At 39.9% G+C, this 21864-nt stretch overlaps 1 protein-coding gene across 5 annotated transcripts in view; it reads left to right on the top strand.

Annotated features, from left to right (window-relative positions):
- The window catches only part of FARP1 (FERM, ARH/RhoGEF and pleckstrin domain protein 1), a 223677-nt gene that overhangs the window by 159941 nt on the left and 41872 nt on the right, over positions 1-21864 (top strand). For 3 of the 5 annotated variants that reach the window (XM_054056106.1, XM_054056103.1, XM_054056101.1), the window contains exons 7-13: positions 2909-3023; positions 4186-4333; positions 7467-7562; positions 8080-8243; positions 9797-9865; positions 10600-10675; positions 12846-13086. In XM_054056106.1, coding sequence (XP_053912081.1) covers positions 2909-3023; positions 4186-4333; positions 7467-7562; positions 8080-8243; positions 9797-9865; positions 10600-10675; positions 12846-13086 — 909 coding nt within the window. The remainder of the gene's footprint in view (positions 1-2908; positions 3024-4185; positions 4334-7466; positions 7563-8079; positions 8244-9796; positions 9866-10599; positions 10676-12845; positions 13087-21864) is intronic. The other 2 variants (XM_054056105.1, XM_054056104.1) reach the window with 1 other exon arrangement.

Below are 21864 nucleotides of genomic sequence, written 5' to 3'. Positions count from 1 at the left end.
GTAGTTCTGTGCTTATGGGGAGAGTAAGGTAAGATACTTCTGTACTGAAAAATGGAGGTTTTACTGTTGTGGCAGAAAGAGACAGGTGGGAGGTTCATCATGCAGAAGTGAGAGAGTATTCACAGAATCAGAACTTCCATTTTTGGCAGAAAGATGTTGTGCCTCATGGTACACCTGCAGTGCTGCTTCCCCTGCCTTCTCCTGACTGCAGGCTGGGCCTTTGTTGCTGTTTAGGATTTTTCCCCTTTCCCTTTTTTTGTGTAACTGTTTGCTCAAACCTCTGCTCAAAGTTTGTGACCATGTCATTTATCCATCTTGTGTCTCATGAACGTTTTCCCGTGAAAATTTTCTCTAATAAGAGTCTATAGCTGTGTCTTACCCTTATGTCTTACCCTCATGGCTGTCTTTTGTATTTCTTTTTTCCTTAGCTTATTATTCAGTAGCAAAAGAATATTACTTATTTGTCTGCAACAAAAATAAAACTAGGCAGCTGATAAGAGTAATGATATCAAAGGGAAAAGATTGAGAATGCAGGAGGTTAGGTATTGTATGTCTTATTGATGCTGTTCGTATGAGCAGTTTCTGTGGGGGATATCTGATTGCAGAGGCCCTTGTATTTGTATACAAGCTTACGTCAATGTTATAGACTGATATTTATATTAAAACATAATATGACAGCAAATAGTTTTCTTAAATTAACATGTATGTTACAGGATGAAATTTATATTTGAAACATTCTATTAAAAATGCCTTAAGAGCATTGTAGAAAGCGTTAGTGAGAGGACACTTTGATACTGCAAATGATGCAAGAAAGTGAATGTGTGAAGTAAGAAGGTGGACTGATTAAAAGAAAGGAACTGAAATACAAAGCATTAGAGATATCAGAAGTGCTAATGCAGACAGAATACAGTGTGGTGCAGTGCACATGCAAGGTAAGAAAAAAGGGAGCATCAGTGGAAATCAGTCTGACTGAAAGACATGAGACAATTTTAAAGGAGAGTTTTATGTGACAGTGACTATTCAAGGTATAACACCCTCTCTCTAGACAGGAGGCTGCTAGAAAGGCATTTAAGGTGGAAAAGGAGGGCTAAGGAGAGAAGGAAAAGCTGTTGACTACAAGGTCAGAAAGAACGAATTCAGAAGTAACTTGAAAGCAACGAGGACAATTTTGATAATGGATTTGCAGTTGACAAATGCAGACAACATTATAGAAATCACCTAAAGGTGAAATGAGTCTTCTGTAATCTTGGCTCTCAAGAAAGCCCTGCAGAAGGTGGTCCATCTGTGTACAAGGACATACAGGGTACAAACTGCATTGTAAAGGATCGAGACCTGTGTTATTTGAGGTGTGGGCTTATGGCTTCATCAAGGAAGAGAAACTTGCCTTTCATTTGAATTAGGGTTAAAAACAGACCCTAAAGGTTTGTGACACTGGGGCGGGTAAAACTGGAGGGAAGGAGCTGCTTCTCAGGGAGCTGAGATGGGGACAAAAGGGCATTTTACAAAGGAAAATTCTAAAGGATTCTGTAGTATTTCTGCTGTCTCAAAGACTGATTCAGAGCAGATGGGAAGAGGGAGGGGGTGGAAATCAGACAGTCTCAGTTATCAACTCCTTTCCACCTCTGACCTCCAAAGTAAGAAGTCATTGTGAGGCTGCAGACGGTTTGGGTTGAAAAGTTACTGCTCTGTCCTTCACAGACACTTTGGTCCTCAACTTCCCTGCCTACGCAAGGTTATTATTTCCTCTCTGCATTTGCAGGTACCTCTGATCCCAGGCAAACTTTTGTCAGAAGTGTTTTGTCATCGCAGTGTTTTAAACATCATCCAAAAATTTCCTTTTTCTAAACTGGCTTATTTTGGAAAGAACTGAATTAAGGGATCATTTACATGGGCAGAACCAAGGTGAGGATGAGGCAAGGATCTGAGTTTGGGTCTGTGACATCCGAGGTCAATTGTACAACAACGTCTGACTGCAACATGGATTTAATTTGAGGGTGCTGCATTTTAATTTTGCTGACATTATTAAGGTAGCAGCTTTTGTTGTAGCATTGATGCTATTATTCCAGTGGATTTGCAGGCAGAGGCTGCTGTGCTGTTCAGTGAAAAAGCTAACAGCAAGATTTTCAGAGGCATTCCAAGAATAGCCGACAACAAGATAGTATTCTGGCACCCACATATAGACTGCCTGCCCCTTCTCCTCCCCCCCCCCAAAAAGGAAATCTCACTGAATGGGCTGCAAAATGGGAGGTGGGTGTGACACACTCTTGTAGGAATAACTGCAGCAGATGGGAGCAACTTTGAGGAGGAGGGAGACAGAATGTGTCTCAAACTGCTGTGAAATTAGAGGAAGACAAATGTTTCATAACCTTATGAGGTAGAATACATGTCTTTGTTCAGAAAAGCAAACAAAACCATCTCTCTTCAGATTTTCCCCTGAAGATTACAGCGTGGGGCATTGGTCTGGGGAGGAAGCTTGTGCTTGGCTGCTCCGGGGAAAGGTGCCTGAGCACCAACGTGCATGTGAGAGAGATGCACGAGTTCAGCTGAACGAGTGCTGCCCTCCCTGTCACCTCCCCCCACCTTATCCTGCACACAAGTCAAGGCAGCACTTGTGGTGGCCACTGTGGTGGCTTCTTTGGTTCAGTTAATATCCAACAGCTACTTTCTTGGTTGTGGTGGATGGGAGGAATCCTTGCACTTCTCACATATCAGATACTAACAGAGAGAAAGGAGGAATGTGTGGAAGATAACATAGTAGGAATCTGAATCATAAAACCATGACACAGCTTGCAAGAAACTATATTTGGTTCTCTGCCCTCTTCCCAGCTGTCTGCACCTTTTCGATTGTCTGAGTAATTCAGATTTAATACAACGTTTTAATAGACTTTTCTTAAAAAATTCTCCGTAGCTGAGATTGGAGATTTTGATGAAACCATAGATCGTGAACACTTAGCGAAGAACAAGTATATACCTCAGCAAGAAGCACTAGAAGACAAAATTATGGAATTTCACCGTAATCACATGTAAGAATTTTTTGTTCTTGTTATTGGCCTCCTTTTCCTTCAGACTAGTTCTGACTGTAAGCGTATGCTAGGTCATAAGTACAAAAGAGATTTGAACCTTTGAGTTTCTTGAAGGCTCCAACTCAAAAAAAGTTCAATTAATTTCCTGAAGGTTACTCCTGCCTTTCTTCTGTCATCATAACAAGATGTTTAAAGAGCAATTGATTTTTATGTTCATTCAAGCATGCCATTATTTTACAGTCTATTTCATACAAAATGCTTCACTGCTGTTTTTCTGCATGCCTGTATGATTGCAAATGATGACTGATCAGTTGGGCACTTCTGACAGCCGTCCTTTTGGTCTCAAGGACATGAAATGTTGCTTTTTCACCTTTCCATGCTGTATTTAGCAATGGATGAAGAAGGGGTTTAGTGATAGTTTTAGGAAAAGCAAAAAATCCTTGCAAGATTAGGGAATTGGGGGAATAGAATTCAACATGATGATGGAAATTGGTAACCTAAGGCTTGAAGAAAAGACTAGCAGTGAGAAGATGGTTAAGAGAATTACAAATAAGGCCTGGTAAGATCATTTATTTTTTTTTTTCTGCCAAGAACACTTCAAGACTTGAAGAATTTAATTTTTAGCTACATTGAATTAGATGTGAGTGCTAGGGAGTTCTATAGCAGTAATAATCGAAACTTTTGCATAAATACATCATGGTTATTTTAGTGCTTATGGATTCCCAACACTTATTTTAATGGTTTTGTGTCTTCTGTTTTACTTCATTTTGATATTACATTTACTTTTACAATTAACAATATTCTTACACACTTCTGGGTTTTTTTTGTTAAGGAATATAGCATCTTTTTCCAGTGGAAAATATGAAAAGTCACTAAAGTTAGTGATTCAAAATCTAGCTGTATTGAGTGTTTCAAAATTGGAATGTCAAAATTTCTGATAGACTGTAAAATCTTTTTACTATTTGGTATTGGTTTTGAATAAGATAAAGTTGTTGTTCTAGGTGATATATGTATCTGAGGACACAGAAAAAACATATGAATATTACACCTCTGACAAGTTTCAATCTCTTTGATGAAATGTCTCTTTGTTCTCTGGTGGACCTGTTGATCTCTATTAAAAGGTGTGAAGGATTTCTACATCTTCTCTGTTTTCTTTCTCAAGGGGCCAGACACCAGCAGAGTCTGACTTCCAGCTTTTGGAGATTGCCCGTCGGCTGGAGATGTATGGAATACGCTTGCATCCAGCCAAGGACAGGGAAGGGACAAAAATCAACCTGGCCGTTGCCAACACAGGCATACTGGTATTTCAGGTTAGAGCTGCTCAGGACATGACTTTGTACTTGATAAAACAGAAATTCCTTACAGCAGTAAGAATTCAGGACCTCAACCATGTCTAAAAGAATTTGGTTGGGAAAATTCAGAAACTTCTGAATTTTTTCTAACAATGACCTCAAATGTTTAATAGCTCCATTGGGTCCTTCACTTCCAGGGACTCTTACCTTTGCATGCACAGGGTAGAATTCCATCAGCACCCACAATGTGCTGTTCAAGTTGCAAACTAACCCAGAGCTCACAATTTGCAAGCTGGTCATGTTGATACCTGCTACATTTAGGAGCTAGTAGGTCTTGCAGGCGTGGGTGTGAAGCAGGGACAAATAAAGCAGTCAAATGGAGTACACGAACAAGGATGTAGGAAGTGAGTGTAAACTCTCGATAGTGTTACTTTGTCAGAGCTTTTACAATTTACTTAACCAGCCTTGGCCATTCTACTTTTGCTAAACCCATGAATCTTACTTCTTTCCCTAATGGATCCGAAGTATTCTCCTTCCATTTCTTTTCTCTGCTACCCCAGTCAGCCTAGTAAATTATTAAAAGCACTGTTAGTAAATTTATTAAGTTCCTGTTCTGCAGTTCGCTTAGGTAAATAACAAATTGGGCTTGTACATGAAGGTACAAATAGTCAGCTGGCATAAACTGCTTTCACTTCAGATTGACTTATGTCTGCTAGCATCCAAAACACTTCTTACCTCACTGTCTGTTAAAAACAGTAAATGACCTGTTCTTTAAATTTTCAATTTTTATAGTTGTCAAAAAAAGACCATTAATTTTAACTGTTCAGCTTCAGTTAAAATACTAGTGTTTCCAACATTATAAAGTACTCTGAGTCCTTCTATAGAGAAAAACAACAGCAACAAAGAAACTTAGAAATATGTCTCACCCAAATGCTCTGAGGTCTAAATTAAAAAAAGAGCAAAAAATGAAACAAAACAAAAAAAAACCCAGAACACCCAAAAAAGCTTTGAACGAACAAAAACGCCACATTGCTGCTCGACTAAATGGGTTACTAGTAAAACCCCAAAATGGAAGCGTAGCTTGAAGGGTGAGAATGGACCAGTTAGAAATGCACATAACTCAAATAACTGTATGTTCACGCCCTTCACATTCTCCCCCACAGTATTTCCATCAGCTGAATTAATGAATTGCAAATCCTTGTAAGTTAAGACTGTTTTGTAGCTTGAAGTATGAGTCCACAAAAACCAGCATGGACCTTACTGTGTCCGAGCAGAAAGCCGAGATCCTTCTGTGAAGATGTAGCTGCTGGTCAAAGGCCCAAGGCCTGATTTCTAAAGCTCTAAAACTCAATCATCTCTTCTTGTCCCAGTGTGTTTGGGACTTTCAGATCAGGTGTGGGTTTTTTTTAATTTTCAGAAAGACTTGGAAATTTTGCTGGACCAAGCTCCGAGACTGAATGCGGAAAAGGAAGTCATGTTCTGAGCTGTTGAGTCTGCCCAGCAATTGGCATCTGACTGTAGACTTAGGGCTTCCTTCAGGCATTTCATAGGGCAAGAGTCTTAAGTTCTTTTTATTTTGGATGTAACTGAGAGAAATTAAAATATGAGGACCTCATTAGAATGACCTTGAGAAGAAAAGTTTCACTCCAAATAGCAGAAGCAGTACTTGGCAGTTTTTAAAATAGGTCTGTCTATTTATTCAGAAATCAGTGTCAATGCTATGGAATATTCCAAGAGAGGGTAATTGTGTGATTCTTAGACAGCAGGTTGACTTAGCAAAAATCATCACACTGTCATTACTCCTACGTCTGTCTGGTAATGGTGCCCAAATCGTCGTGGGTTTCTGCATTTAGCAATTCTGTAGTAGCTCACTGAAGTTTCTGGTCTGTACAGTAGGCATGTTTGTGTCGAGGTCTTTGCTGAACAAACCACTGTAACGAATATTTTAAAATGATACCTCCAACACCTGCTAACAGAGGTTAAGACTGCCTTGGAGTAGGGGGCTAGTGATGCAGTCGCTGGGGATTACAGTACTTTGTAGATCATTTCTCTCAGACTTCCTGTTTGCTTCTGGTTTTTAGTTGCTTTTTTGGAGGAAAAGCATTTTGTGACTCTTCAGAGAAATATTTTATTTAGATTCCTTTCACTTCTCTTGCTCCCTCTGAGGTCAAAAATACTGAGAGTATGAAAGGTCAAAATGCTCAGAGTATTTTGCACTTCTAATACAGAACTTTCGGTTACTGTTTTTTTTTTCCCCTTAGTTAAGAGATATTTAAAGAGGTGTTTATTTTGCCCTGTACCCAGACAAAGAGTGAAGAAATCTACTCCATCAAAGTGAGCCATGACAAGCTGAGAGAGTTGGGCTTGTTTAGCCTAGAGAAAAGAAGGCTCTGGGTAGACTTTATAGCAGCCTTCCACTACTTAAAGGGGGCCTACAGGAAAACTGAGGAGGGGCCCTTTATCAAGGGGTGCAGAGATAGGACTAGGGGTAACATTTGAAAAAGAGGCTGCAAGAGGGTAGATTTAGATTAGGTATTAGGAAGAAATTTTGTACTGTAAGGGTGGTGAGTCACTGGAACCGGTTGCCCAGAGAGGTAGTGGAGGCCCCATCACTGGAGCTGTTCAAGGCCGTGAGGCTTTGAGAAACCTGATCTAGTGGAAGGTGTCCCTGCCCGTGGCAGGGGGATTGGAATTAGATGATCTTTAAGGTCCCTTCCAACCCAAACCACTTTATGATTCTATGAGGTGGCCATTTTGGGTGTCCAGATTCCTTGAGTCCTCTGTAGCTTGTAGAAAGGGAAGGAGCACCTCTGAAAGGTGACAGTCCACTGAAAACCTGAGGCTGAGTAGTGGAACAAGATAACATAATCTGGGCAAAAGCTGGGCCACCCTGTTTTGTGCAGTGATACTGTGTCAAATATTTTCACATCCCTAGTGTATACCTGGTCATAGCAAGAGTTTAACCATAACTTGCCTTCAGTCACAGTGCAACATGCTTATGGTTTGCATTATCAGAGGACTAATGATAAGGAATATCATAATTTTGAGTGAGGTGAATGGATGATTAATTTGCATAAGGCTTTCTTTTGTGGTTTAGATTTCTCTGTTCAGATATGGAATGCTTAAACTCTCCTGGCTTTGTTCTCTGTAGGGTCACACCAAGATCAATGCCTTCAACTGGGCTAAGGTTCGAAAGCTGAGCTTCAAGAGGAAACGTTTTCTTATCAAACTACGGCCTGATGTGAATGTAAGTCTTTATCAGGAATCAATGAAGTTGACAAAAGGTTATCTGGTAAATTTCTAGTCACTAATCAAACACATGTTTTTATCACATCAAGAAAAATTTTTCTTTTTTTAATTAATTGCTTAATTCCACTGCTGGTACTGCGCACATCAACCTGGCATCTCAGTTTAGCAGTCCCTGCAAAGGAGATGAAAACAAGGGCATGGATTTGTCTTTAGGCTATGACTCTGGTACTATGTTGTCAATTCTTAAGTTATAGCATGTAAGCCACCTTTTCTGATTAATGTTAAGACTACTGCTTTCTCTCAGTCATATTTGTCAATGAAAGGAAGTTTGAGCAGCAGCTGTGATACTGCTTGGCAGATTGATGATGTCTCACAGTGGAAAGGATAGGGCTTGATAAGCCTGAAAGCCAATGAGTTGGGAAAAAGCTCCTTTTTTTGTAGCATACCTCCTGCTTTGTCCATGCCTCTCTGTTATGTGTGTTTGCTTACATTGTAAATGCTATCTCAATTTTCAGAGTTCATTCCAGGACACCCTGGAGTTTCTTATGGCCAGTCGAGATTTTTGCAAGTCTTTCTGGAAGATCTGTGTGGAGCATCATGCCTTTTTCAGGCTTTTTGAGGAACCTAAACCAAAACCTAAGCCCGTTCTTTTTTCTAGAGGTTCATCGTTTAGGTTCAGGTAAGACCTGCATTCTTCTTTCTGCCTTTTTTGCTTCCCCATTTCAAAATAATATGCATAATGATCTAGGATTAAACCTATTATTTTCAGATCCATTTTTTGGATTGTAATCTGCTCCTTTATATTGTCCACTGCATCTTCTCTTCCAGAATAGTGCAAAGAACACTAGGAAAAAGCCTGCATTTATTTTGTAGCACCTGTTGCAAAGTAGCTTTCTGGAGGTGAGATATAAAGTATATAGCTTCCGGCTGGTTTCACATAAGAAAATGCACTTGTGTCCTAAGCAACACTAGCTGGCAACTTTTGGGCACTGTTTGGATCCTCTGTTTCTAGGATGGGATCTTTCCTGTGTGTGAGAGTAGAGATTTGTATTTTCATTTCATGTCTTTTAGAGAGGTTTTTAATAGTTGGTTTGGGGTTTTTTTTGGGTTTTTTTTCTTACACTGGCAGAAGCCTCATTGTAGAGGTCATGTTGCGTATGCCGGGGGAGCAATCCTTTTATTCATATGGTTTATTTGGTTTGCAAAGCTGATATAAGCTAGACAGCCAGAAACTCTCTTTGCTGAGATAAACTGTACACTCTAGTTGCCTTGCACAAGGACAGAGTAGATATGACTGTTCTCCCTTCCCACTTTGTTGACTTTGTTTCTTGCCTGCAAAGTAAATTAATAAAGATGGAAAGACTGGTGTTAGGGTAAGCAAGCTATAATTGTGAAGTTTCTGCCTAAGTAAATGGAAGACTGTGCGTGCATTCAACTTACCTCTTGGTTTGGAGAGCAGGTTTCGGCTACATCATCCGTTCACTGTGAGCTGTGCTGCATACATTCAATAGGTTTGTCCATGCTTTCTGGTAATTCAGTTAGTTTAAAGCCAGTAATGAATAGGAAGGATTTGAATCACTATTGAACATTCTTGAGGTGTGGGTTTCCTTTACTGCTCTCAAACTCCCTTTGGAGTTTATGTCATTGCACAACAGGAAGTGCTGGGCTTTCTCAGTACTTTTTCATGACCTGTAGCATAAAGAGAGAGACTGATCTTCAGCCTAAGTCTTTGCAGAAAATCTATGTATGTTTAGTTGATGTGTCTCATATTAGCACCTGAGTCAAGAAATGCATCTCAGTGGTTTTCATCTTGGTTCCAGGGATTACTGATACTGGCAAGGCTGGTATTTGACTCTCAGAGGGTATCAGGAGTGTTCTTTGCTCATGAGATGAAAACTTAACCCTTACTTAACTTTCTATTCTGGTTACTTCTCGGTCCCCTATAAAGGGCACACAACTGAATTTAAGCAGTTCTGAAATGTCATCAAAAGGTAGCTCTGCAGCAAAAAAATAGAGGTGAGTGAGAGGCAAAATGATAAAAATCTGCATGTATCTGACCAGGTTCACTTACAGTCGCTTACAAGTTTCTGCTGATAGTGACAAATTCTTTCTTAGTTGCTGTGACTTCATATGCAGGACACATAGGTGTTTCTGATGACCAGGTGGTATATTGTATTAAATGCAGTAAATTCAGTATCTCAGATTGATATTTTAACTGTGGGTTTCTTCCAGTGGTCGGACTCAGAAGCAAGTTCTTGACTACGTTAAAGAAGGAGGGCACAAAAAAGTGCAGTTTGAAAGGTGAGAGGAAATAAATGAGCTATCCCAAAATGTTTTAATCCAAGAAAAGTACTGATTTTCCGTTAGTTATATTCTAAGATCCTTGTGCCAGTCCAAGTGAAAAATTCCTTCTTTGCTGGTTTCACAGTGTGTCACTTGTTTAATATCCCCTTGGTTCTGAATGATTTGGTAGAAGTAAACATAGTGGTTTACTTAAAATCAATAGTCTTCAATCTTTTTTTCATCAGTGAGTGTCCTACCATCACAGGTAACTTTCTGCCATACTGATCCATGCCCTTTTCAGTGGGATGTGGTTAATGTATGTGAAAAGACATATTCACCTCAGAATAAAACTGAAAGTAACAACAATACCTATAGCCAAACTCAAGGGAGTGGTCTTGGGAAAGGCTTCCGACTTGTGAGGGTCCGTTCTGTCTGAACTCATCTTGCTCCTGAGAAGCTGAAAGTAATGGCCAAAATGCCACAAGGACCATGACAACAGTTCTTTGTTTACAACTCCTGTTCTGATGACAGACTTTTTTTGCTTCAGTATCTCTCCGTTTTCTTACAATGGTATGTTTGCAACACAGCTTATTTTAAATTTTACAGAAAGGAGGGATGTTAATCTGTTTCGGAGCAAATTTTTATGAAAGCTGCTATTCAAAGTCTTTGTTTCAAAGGAGGCATATCTCTTGATTCCTATTTGTAGAAAAACCTGAAATGGCTTCTTACTGTGATTTTCCTTTTATCTCCAGGAAACACAGCAAGATTCATTCCATCAGGAGTTTGACTGCACAGACTTCAGAACAGCATACAGAGGTGCCAAAACAAGTCAGTGATGTTGATGAAACCCTGGACCATGCCTTTTAAACATTTCTCATTGCATTACTCTCCACTGGTTGCTGTTTTGAAACTCCAGGATCGTGGTTTTCTCTTCCCTTTGCATTTAACTGGGACCCCTGGGTGATCTAAGTTTTAGATTCTAGAAGTAGATTAGGTTCTTTTTCACTGTGGAACAGAGTTGCTTCTAGACAACCACACAAATATAAACAATGAGCTTATCTGACCTGTACTAATGACCGTCTGAAAAACTGCAATCCACAGTGTTACTTTTGGGGTCCTAGGTTGTAGCTGGTTATTGCATCTGGGAAAAATTTAATTCTTTTCCTTCACTGGTGAGTCTTGGTTGCTCATGACAAAGCGTTTTGTTGTATTAAGCAGTTAGGAGAAGAGTTATTCCCTCAGAACAATTACAGCTCTGGACTTCTAAGCTACTCTCTCTGATAGATACCTAATATATTTGTCTTATGTTAATAGCTGTTATGTGTTAGGAGTTTGTAAATCCAGTAGCCAAGTAGCCGCACGGTTGCAGCAGCTGCACGTTCCCGGGTCCAGCTAGTACTAAAGCTGAGTATGTATTCACAATAGGCACCTGCATAAATGCACATATAAGATATATATACACATATACACACAGCCAGCCACACAGGTAAACACAAACAGAAAACAGCACTCCCACAAGCACAAGCAGTGCCGGTGGCCTCGCTCTGTTCTACTTCTTGGCTGATTGGAGTGGAAGTTCATTAGTGGAAAGTTATTATACAAATATACAATATGGATGGCTCGTTCTTAGATACTCAGTCTATCCAGTAGGTGGCCCCTAGATACTCAGCTCTCCCAGTGGCTGGTACCTGGACATAAAAGCCCCCAGGGCTCACAGCCACACTCCAGTTGTCTGTACTCAGATCTAGCACATGCACATATTATGGGTTCCTCTAGTATCTGACAGCTGTGTACCCTGATTCCCAGTTAACTCATGCTCAGACGCTTGTGGATCAAAGGTGTCTCTCCAATAGCTGGTCCAGATTTATGACACTACCAGTAATTGGCCCCCATGGTCTTTCTAGTGTGTGGTCTGACTTATGGCTGCTCCAGCACTTGGCTGCCAACTCTCTTGTCCTACTCGTCCAACTAGTCCAGTGTAATGTTTGCTAGCAACTGCACATTGACCTGCCCACCCAATAAATATGCACATGCTCTGGTCTCTCCAGTTGCTGCCATCCAGACACACCCAGGCCATGGGCTGATGGCTTCACAGGGACAGCCTCTAGAGGAGCCAGGTCAGGGAGTTCCATTTCCCTGACTAGGTTATTAGGGTTGTCCCACATGCCAGGATTTCTCTGTACTCATCTCTGTTTGTGGAGGTGAACCTGTAATCATCTAGCCTTACATTAGGTAGAGCTTAAATGGCAGGAGCAAGCTACTAGGTTAATGCATTTAAGGATGCTACATGCACCTTCACCTTCCTTACATCGCTTCCTTTTAATATCCACAGGCTCTCTCATTCCTGCGAGTCTAAGAACTTCAGAGAATTCTGCTATAAATGCAGCCCAAATACCAAGTATCTTTTAGCATTTTAATATTGCTAAGACAAGCTCAGGTAGAATGGAGCATGGCTACTGGGCAGATGCTCTGTATTTCTATGTCTAGAAGATGCAGCCCAGGAATTAGTGGCAGGTATGGTCCAGGGATTGAATGTGGGGTGTTCAAAGGCCAACACACGGATTTTTTAGAATAAGCAGGTTGTGTGAAGTTTGTCTTACGTGTTTGTCTTTTTTGTCCCTCCAGCTTCTCAGAGTAGTGCAAACAGGTTGATGTTCTTAGTGTGGATGGATGCTTTAGGGCACTGAAACACCTCAAATACCCCCTTTTACCTAACTCTGCATTCTGTCTGCTTTCTCTTCCCTTGCTTAGTTTCAATATATATTTTCTGTTTTTAAGATCAGAGACTCCTTTTTTTTTTAATTCTAATTAATTTTGAAGCTTAGGTTACCTCTTCCGCTTTCAAAGATTCTTATGTTGCTACAAGATGCAGTGCAAAATTCTACCATGTAATTACACATAGCCTTTTCCCTCTGGCTCCTTCCCTCCCAAACCTCTCCCTTCTTACCCCTCCCTTCCCCTTTGTCTCCCCCTTGCCTTGCCTCCTTTATCTTTCCAGAGCTCTAGCTTTGCCTATGGAGACGACAACGATGCTGCAGCAGTGCAGAGCTGCCGACAAGGAAAGGAATTGAAGGTTTCAACAGAAGACGTAGGACAGCACAAGAGCCCGTCCCTGAAGAAGAGCCCAAAGGAAGGCAGAAAGGTGGATGGAGCAGTGGTGTCAACAGTGGAGGAAGAAGAGGAGGCTGCTAAGGACAGGATGCAGCAGAACAGACCTCAGTCACAGCAACCAAGCACAGGTCCAGCTTCCAGGGCTGCTCATGGCAGCAGCACCTCCATTCCTTTCATTGACTGCAGTGATGTAGATAGCGAGTATGATCTCCTCAGAGGACAAATAACCCGGTCATATTCCCAAACAAATGACAATTATGAGGGTGATTTGACCAGTGGTGCCTATATTCACTATAGAGATGAAAATCGCAATAGAACTAGATACAGGGATTCCTCAGCCTCTATGAAGTCTTCCCAGTATCTCTCTGAAGAGTACCTTGATGATAACTCAGCTAATCTCTCCTTCTACACTGGGGGAAGTCCCAGGATGCCACGGCACAGCTCACTAGTTGATGAAATATTTAGAGGGCCAGGAAGCCGTAGTCCACTGGCCACTCCGTTGCCTCCCAGTAGCAAAGGGTCAAGCCCTAACATGAGTCTGAGTAGAACTGGCTCTCAGGGTTATGTGTCAGAAAATGGGCATGACTACAGGGTGAGGGCTGGGGAGGAGGATAGCCATGCCAGTAGCTGCCATGGGTATGGCAGATATTCTCCAGGTTCTCAACAGCCTCATGCACAAAAAGTCCCAAATCTCTGCAATAAATCAGTTACAGATCCACTTATCCTGAGCCAGATATCGTCAACCCCTGGGCAGGAGTACAGATCAGAGAGGTATTGTAAAGGAGGTGGGGCGGCTAAGATGTCTTCTCCAGAAAGCAAAACGATGGCCAATGGTATGCCAGCTGGGGCACAGCTGAAACAGAGCCCAGTCATGCAGTCATTGCATGCCAGGGGCATGATGGATCACATGTCTGCAGTCCAGATGATGGAGGGCTCCACCAGCAGTGGGACAGAATCTAGCGATTCAGACTCAGAAGTCATTAACCCCTTCAGTCACCCTCTGGTGTTTGGAAATCCCATTGTGTTGAGTTCCTCTCCCATGCCTAGAAATAAGTACTCCTTTGGAAGCCTTCAGCTTGATGAGGAGGTAGAGGAGGATGTGTCTGTTGGCCTCAGTGATGAAGATGGTGTGCAGGTCTTCAGCTGCTAGGGACCAGGACATATTAGACTAGCGGATACTGTGATTGCGTGTTAGAGTGCTTGCATCTTCTGGGACTTGTGAAGAGTGGCTGGTAATCGCTTAAGGATGTGCGCTGTTGCAAATGTTATTGTTGTACTGACCAGCCAGAGGGAAAGGATGCTAGAAGTACAATAATAAGGATAAATCTCAGTGAAGCTTAACAGCAATGCATCTCCTCTGAAAGGCAGGAGGAGAGGAAAATTATTACTGATTTAGGTACCTTTGTAAGACTTTATACCTACCTGTTCTTTGTGTGAAGTCATATTTTAGGTATATATTGTAGCTTCTTTAACACTTAAGTAGTTCTTTTGACAAAAGAAGGAAAAATTGAAATTAAGTAGGTACGCTTTGGTATTTTATATGTCTATGACAATTTTCTTCTCTCCTGTAGAAGGAGAGAAACTTATGAGTGCCTCAACAGAGTTAGGGAAAAATTTAAACTTATGGCCAAATGCAGGCAGCTTGACATTCAAGACCAAGACTTGCTGAAATCTTGAAATATGCTGGAAAATCTTTTCATAGCAAGAATGTGTTTGGTCTACTCATCTTCATAACCCATTTTGTAATCTGAATTGATGAACTGAGGTTACTAATTAGGTATGTATATAGGAGTAATGCCAGTACTATGTTCTGCTTCGGTGGGTTCAACAGGCTGATTTTGGTGATGGAGATTTTGAAACTCCAAACTTTTCCTTGGGCAAGAAAGAGAACAAGATGAAAGATGGAATTCAAGCAAAAAGAACTTAGATTGAAACAGCTCTAATGAAGAGTGGTTTGTGTATTACTTGCAAAGCAATCTTTTCTATCCTTTATCAGTGTGGTGTAAAGATTAATTGCAAGAGATTTTTTTTTCCTCATTCTTTCAGTGGAATTATTCACAGAGACATCAAAGTTCTGTTGTGGGTGATTTTTTGGGAGGGGGTGGAGATGGTGGCTCTTTGATTTTATTTTTTGCTTTGATCGTGAAAAATCTTCATCTGTACAGGATCCAATTAGGCTGTTGTAGGCTTTTTTTTTTAAGAGTGCCACCTCATAAATTTTTTATCCTCTGACACAGAGAATGATGGGTCCAGGCTGATTGTCTTCTGTACCATACGTAGAATAGCGAGATTTTGGCACATGTGCAGAAGGATAGAGACTAATTCTTTTTAAACTTCCTTTTCACAGGCTAAAAGTATTGAAAATTAAGGCTGTATAATAATAAAATGTGATTCTAGTTTCTCCAAGTTAATTAAGAAAATCCACATGAAAGGTCTCCTGTATGGAAAGTGTCTTGCAGTTACTAGAGCTGGGAGACAAGATGTGCTTTCTGACACTGGCCTTAATTTTAACTTTTATATATTTTGTGGGGGAAGGGAACTAAATTTGAGGATTTTAAGTGATGAACAAGAGCATTGACTGAACTGCAGGTCATTTACAGTGACCTGCATCATGCAGTAGATGCATACAGCAATGATGAATTTACCCACATAAGTACTAATGAACAAGTTACGAGACTTTGTAAATCTAGACAATAGAAAATTTTCAAGATTGTTTTTAGAAGAATAATTAATTAAGAAGTCTTTTAAATTTTTCTAATGCCTTGGTCTATGCACATTTTAAGAGCTTAATCTGAGCAAAGGATATTTAAGAAGATACCTATAGTATTTAGGCATGTCTTGTTATATACTTTACTTTTTTTGCAGTAAAATATATCTTTGTGTAAATATAAGTTTTAACCTGCTCATCTTCTTTAGTGTGTTTGTTTTCTTAAAGATTAGAGACCTCATTTTTTACCAGGAATGATTTAAATCATCTGTTTAGGCAGTGATATTTTGGTGGCAAGGAATGCTCTCGTTTGTTCCTGTAGTTTAAAGCATGAATCTAGAAACAGCAAGGTTGATAGTTAGGGAAAAGCTTGCTTGTATATTATTCTGAAAAGGCGGTTTGTGTTTTGGATTTAGAATAGCTATAAAATAATTGCCTTGAACTTAACAATATTTAAGATGAAATATAGCTGGTTGAAGCCTGTATTAGCAGATAGTGTGAGCATGAGGAGTGGGTGCATGAGTCTCCTTTTCATTGTTTGCTGCCTATGCAGCCAGCAAAAATACCAGTAGTTATACTATACAGTAAAGTAATAGCAATCTGAACAGATGAATTATTTGCTTTGTTAGACAGTATAATTAGAGTTCAAGTAATGGATTTTCAACAAGAGGATTTGCAGTTATGTCTGCTACTTAAGAAAAGTGGATAGATTTCACATTGTTTGGATTTAAGTGAATATAAAATGTTATAAGTGGTGTTTACTATTTTGCATCCTTTCAAATGCCGTTTTCAGGCCTGATTTCTTCTCTCACATGCCTACAATGATAATGGATTTATAATTTTGCAGGAACAGACCTGCTGGTAGCTGGAGTTAGCTTAGTTCCTTGTGAAGTATCTCAATAGCTTTTTTTTTCCTTTTGAATATTATTCTCAAAAATGAAATACGAGGATTTCTCTCCGACTGTTTTCTATCATTTGGCATTTTTTCAACTTCAAATATTTAAGAGACTGTCATTTTAAGACATGTCATTCTTTCAGTTTGAAGAAATAAACTTTGTATATTACATAGGAAGAGTTTCATTGAGGATTAATCATTTTTGCAACATTCTTGTGCCACTGAAGTTCAGTTTAATATCAGTAGACAAGCATTTAATTAAAAACAGTCTGTGGAACAAATTCCTCCACAAGACTTGTGGTTCTTATCTGGGTGCTTGCCAAGAATGGCAAGTGAGAGAGCAGTTTTAAATTGATGATTTCACATAGTATCAGGTTCCTCAGAATTCATTTGGGAGTTTGTTTCTGTGGGACAAATACAGAAAGGCCTCAGAGGAAAGAACAGAAACCTTTGGGTAAGGCTGCGGATGAAATGAGATAGGGAAATTCTTGTTCTAGTTCACAAAGTATACAGAGTAAGAGGAGCCTGTCGGTTCAAGTTAGTCATTGTAAGCATTCATTAATCTGCATACCCTGGTCAACAGCAGTGGTCTTGGCATACCTGTGTCTCAAGTCTAACAGACGTAGCTATAGGCCAACAAAAAGCTTTTATTCTGCCACTAACTCCCATAGTTTTTGGGGTATGACTGATGGTACTTCACATTCACCATTCTAAAATTTTTATTTACAGGAATTTACTCTTAAATCCCATATCTTGAAGTGCCCACATGTCCTTTGGCAGTTGCTATAAATGAGGGAGCTGAATCCCAGCAAGATCAAGTAGCTACATCTACTCTGAATGAGTAGTCTTGAGGCACCGATCTTCTGTCCTTCCAGAGGACACGGAGAGAAGCCTCTTACTGGACTGTCCAGATGGCTTATCACTGTGCTGAACCAATTCTGTCCACGTAGTTGGATAAATGTGGAGTGTAGTTGCAAAAGCAGTTTAGAGGTTTGTCCCAAAATAATGTGCAGATGTGGTTAGCAACTTAGTCTATAAATAAAAGGAACTCTGATTCTTTCTTTGCTGTTCCATGGACTCAATCATGTTCAATCATATGCTACAGTGAATGAAATTCTACATTTTCACCAGCAGCTCAAATGTACTATGTCCTGTTGGGATTTCTTGGAGTTTTGTGGGGTTTTTTTCATATCAGCATTTCCTAGAATTTGGTTTTCCTCAGTGAGCTGGGATATAAAATTTGGGAATAAATTTGCCTGGATGAAGGAGACATGGACAGTGGCAAGTTGAAGTAGGAGGTAGGACCTGTGTAGGATGTTGCAGGTGTGGAGCTTTGGCTAACGGATGTCTGAATGGCCTAGACTGCATTGGTTTGGTTTAAGTCTGTGTCCCCTAGCTAAGATATTCCTTGTGCATGACCAAGAGGGATGTTCTCTGAAGGTGGTTTGCACTTAGTGCTTCCATTGTTAGTGCTTCCATTGTTTCAAATCACTCATATCTCAAAGGCCTGCATAAATGGTACCCACCCCATTAACCATTTTATTGAACGCTAAAGACAAATTTTCTAAAAGACAAACTGGAAGAGAAATTTCTGTAGCTGAAAAAAGTCAATATGTAACTGAAAGATTTTAGATTTGTTGTACTTGAATATACATCATGTGAGCTATATGGAGCTGAGATCAGTTACAAGGTAGACAGGTGAGCATAATAAGAGTTGCATGTTAATAATGCAAAAAATCAAATCAATCTACCAGTTTGCTTCAAGGCTAAAGGGCTTGCAAAGTTTGACAGACTTTTCTCGACAGAGCAGCATTGGCCATGCTGAATGTTATCATTAGAACCTAACAAAGGGTGAAAAAACATTGGTTTGTGAACTAGTTTGCTAAATGGCACTGGTATTACTAGACCGGAATGCTTTAGGACCTGTTTTTTTTCCCTTGAATATATGTAGGGCTGGTTTCTGTTTGCACAGATGTTTGTGGAGCAGCTTTTATTAGTTGAAGTGGCTGTATTCATTATGAAGTAGTAGTATTCATGCCAGAAGTTCCTCTCTGGTCTCTCTGTCTTTACATGCAATTACTTGGTGATGACTGGAGAAAGTCAAATGGAAAATGAGTTAGACAGATTTAAACCTGTTTATAGCTCCTCCTTTTCTTCACTAACAAGTGGAGATATTTTGAATTCTGCCGTCTGTCGCACAATAAACATGCACCCATGCAGAGTCTCCATAGTCAACTAGAGATTTCTTCAGGCAGGGCTTTAGGGTTGGGAAGAAAAAGAGAATAGGAAATACCATATGCACACTAAAAATATCCAGACGTATTTATTTACAGGCCCCTTTGGCATGGTGTGCTTTCTGCTCTTTTCCTGAGAGTATAAAGCCCCAGTATTTTCTTAGGTTACTTGGAGAATAAGAATTTTGTTGATCAGTTGAACTGATGAAGTAGACCTGATTTTGAATAGATCAGTGATTCATATCTCATCAGTATGATTGGTGTGCAATTAGCATGAATTGTGGCTATTTCTAGAAGAGTTCTTCAACAGAAGAAAGGGTGTCTGACCTATAAATCGTGTCAAATACCACATTTTGTTTAACTAGTCTCGTTTGTCGTAATGAGGCATTAGACTGCTGTCGGAGTTGTCCTTAGAATGAAATTTTAATTGCTGCAATTTAACTTCTAATGATGAAAAACAAATGAACGATCCAAGTTTTTCCCAACTTTCACACATGTGAAGGAGCTGGGTGTCACTTACCTGTGTGCACAAGGATCCACCTCATTCAGCAGCGTGATTGTTACTGGAAAGGACAGTGGGTGTGAAGGTATAAAGGAAAGAGTTTCTGTGTTCAGAAGGCACGTAAAAGTGAAGGAAGCCAAAGTTTCTTTTAGTCTTCCAAGAACTCTTTTCACTCTGAATGGTGTAGTTTAAGGCAGCTTCTGTGCAATTTAGTACATCTCTCTTCTTTTTGTTTAGGGGCTCAATCCTTTTCTCCACACCAAATAAGAAAGACCGTAAAGACAGGAGGAAAATTGAATCTTCAGGAACAATTTTTAGTATATACCCTTCCTTTTGTTAGCTGCTGTCAGACATGAGTGGTAGGAGAACAGCCCTTTTGCCAACTGCTTATTGATGTCTCCTGCTTGATGGTAATTTAGGGGTTTATGATTTTAAGAGGCTGATGCACAGCGGACATCAGGAGGTCCCAAAGATTAGACAGATGTGTAACTTTTCTCAAATGTGGGTAGCAGGAGGCTCTGGTTTCAGTGATGCTACGTAAGGAAAGATTTTTGCCCATGCTGTCAGGTTCTGGCAAGGAAGGAAATATAAACTCTAGGAAATTAAAATTAACCAAATCTTTTCTTTTTTTGTATCAGTAATTTCTATAGTTACTGAAATATACCTAGACAAGGGCACACATCTTTACTTATTTCCTTAAACTTAATGTTTACTTATTTATAAGGGAAATTAATTCTTGTGCAACAGGTGGATCCTGAACAAAGGCATCTTCTGCGTTTCTCCCTACGGTTAGGCTGTGTGGTGCCATTGATACTTTAAAATACAGAACTTCTACTTAAAAATCAGAGGCATCGTATGAATAAAAAGCCTAGTTTGGGTGACATGGAGCAGTTCTTTAGAATATTTTATCTTCTGTTCTAATTCCGTGATCTATAAAGAGTGTGTAGAGTAAGCTTGGTTTATGTTGTTTGTTATTAAAAGCAGTGAGCACTTTCTTGTAAATGTCATGAGATCTGGAAAGCCTGTGTGCCTGGCTGAACTGTACACTCACAGGCATGTTTTTCACCAGTATGAGTGTAAATAATGGTGGTGTATTACAGTAAAGGGGGTAAAGACCTTAGGATCATGAATTAATATGACACGATGGTAAATACTTAGTTTGCTCTAATATTATTAGAGTTTTAAGGTGTCATTGTTATTGATGATTTTTTTTTTTATGTAGAGTTTTGGCCCTGAGAACCATAAAAGTCCACAGATCATACTGATAGAAATTAATTCTAAAGCCAGTAATGAGACAGCTGTCACTGACTGGACATGGAAGATTGAAGGAAAATATATATTTTCTGATTTAAGAGTTTTCATGCTTGTTAAAAATTAGATTAGATGCTTTCTTTAAAATACTGTGAATTTTGTTTTGAGAAGAAAACAGGTTTTTGCCTTTGATGGTTTATAGCAAGATCAGAGGTAGTTCTCTCTGTTTAGTCCAGTGAATATTACAGCTCGTGCCTGTTGCTTTTCCACGAGGCAGTTAAAAATCTCTGATTAGCTGAATCCTTATTTTTCCCCTTTTCTGCTAAAAACCTCACCTGGACCCACTAACAAAAGTTCATAAGCTTGGCAGTGTTTCACCTATCCAGCCCTTTTCTGATTTCTGTGTGTGCACATGCATAGATTTTTTTTAATAAATCTCAATAGTCAAAATTAATTTTTAAATTGAAAATGCTGGGGACTTCATTCTCATTTTTGTCATTTGTTTAATACTGTTTAAAGAGAAACATTTTTTGTTTCATTGTATGCACTGTTTTGTCAGCATGTACCTCTCTAGGAGAAAAAGCCTTTTCAATGTTCTGTCTATCCTCAAAGCATGGTGTATCTTCTGTTCCTTGCATTGTTCAGAGCACTGTCTCAATGTCCTTTTACTGCAGAAATACCTATTTGTATTGGGAGTACCTAATTCCTCTTATTACAGTGATCCTGTCTCATAGAGCACTCCTCAGTTCAGAATTGGAGAAACTCTGCACCAGGTTGTAAGTCTCAAGTTGAGGAACCACGCCGTGTGGAAAAGTGAGGGGAGGGGGGAAGAAGGTCTGTTTTCTGGGGCATTTGGGCTCCATTGAGCACAATTGAATTACCCTTCATTTCCTAATGAAGGCTGCACCTAACGAGGATCAAGTCTGCCTGCCATAGCTCATAAACAGGATCACTGCAGTCCTGGGGAGATGTCTTGTTGAAATGGACAGTATCTGTGGCATAAGCTTATGTGGGGGCTGAACATTTTCAATTCCATTGTAGTATTGTCTCATGTTGGCTTAAAGGCAAACAAACAAAAGCAAACCAAGCCTAACCCTGAGTACAGCAGGGAATCCTTCTATACATTGCTCTATTTCTGTCTGGAAAGATCAAGGCTAGACAAAGGAGTGATGCCCAGTGACCTTGTATTCTTCCCAGGCTGTAATGTTCACTCTTTGTTCTTAAGATGCGAGTATACCCTGATGTACGCCAACAGCAGTTACTGTCTGATTTCACACTCACCGCTGTCTAATACTGCAGTATACCGATAGAGCATGG

This window comes from Cuculus canorus, chromosome 1 (genome assembly GCF_017976375.1).
Source record: "Cuculus canorus isolate bCucCan1 chromosome 1, bCucCan1.pri, whole genome shotgun sequence".
Taxonomy (NCBI): Eukaryota; Metazoa; Chordata; class Aves; order Cuculiformes; family Cuculidae; genus Cuculus; species Cuculus canorus.
This window is presented reverse-complemented; position numbering and strand designations above follow the sequence as displayed.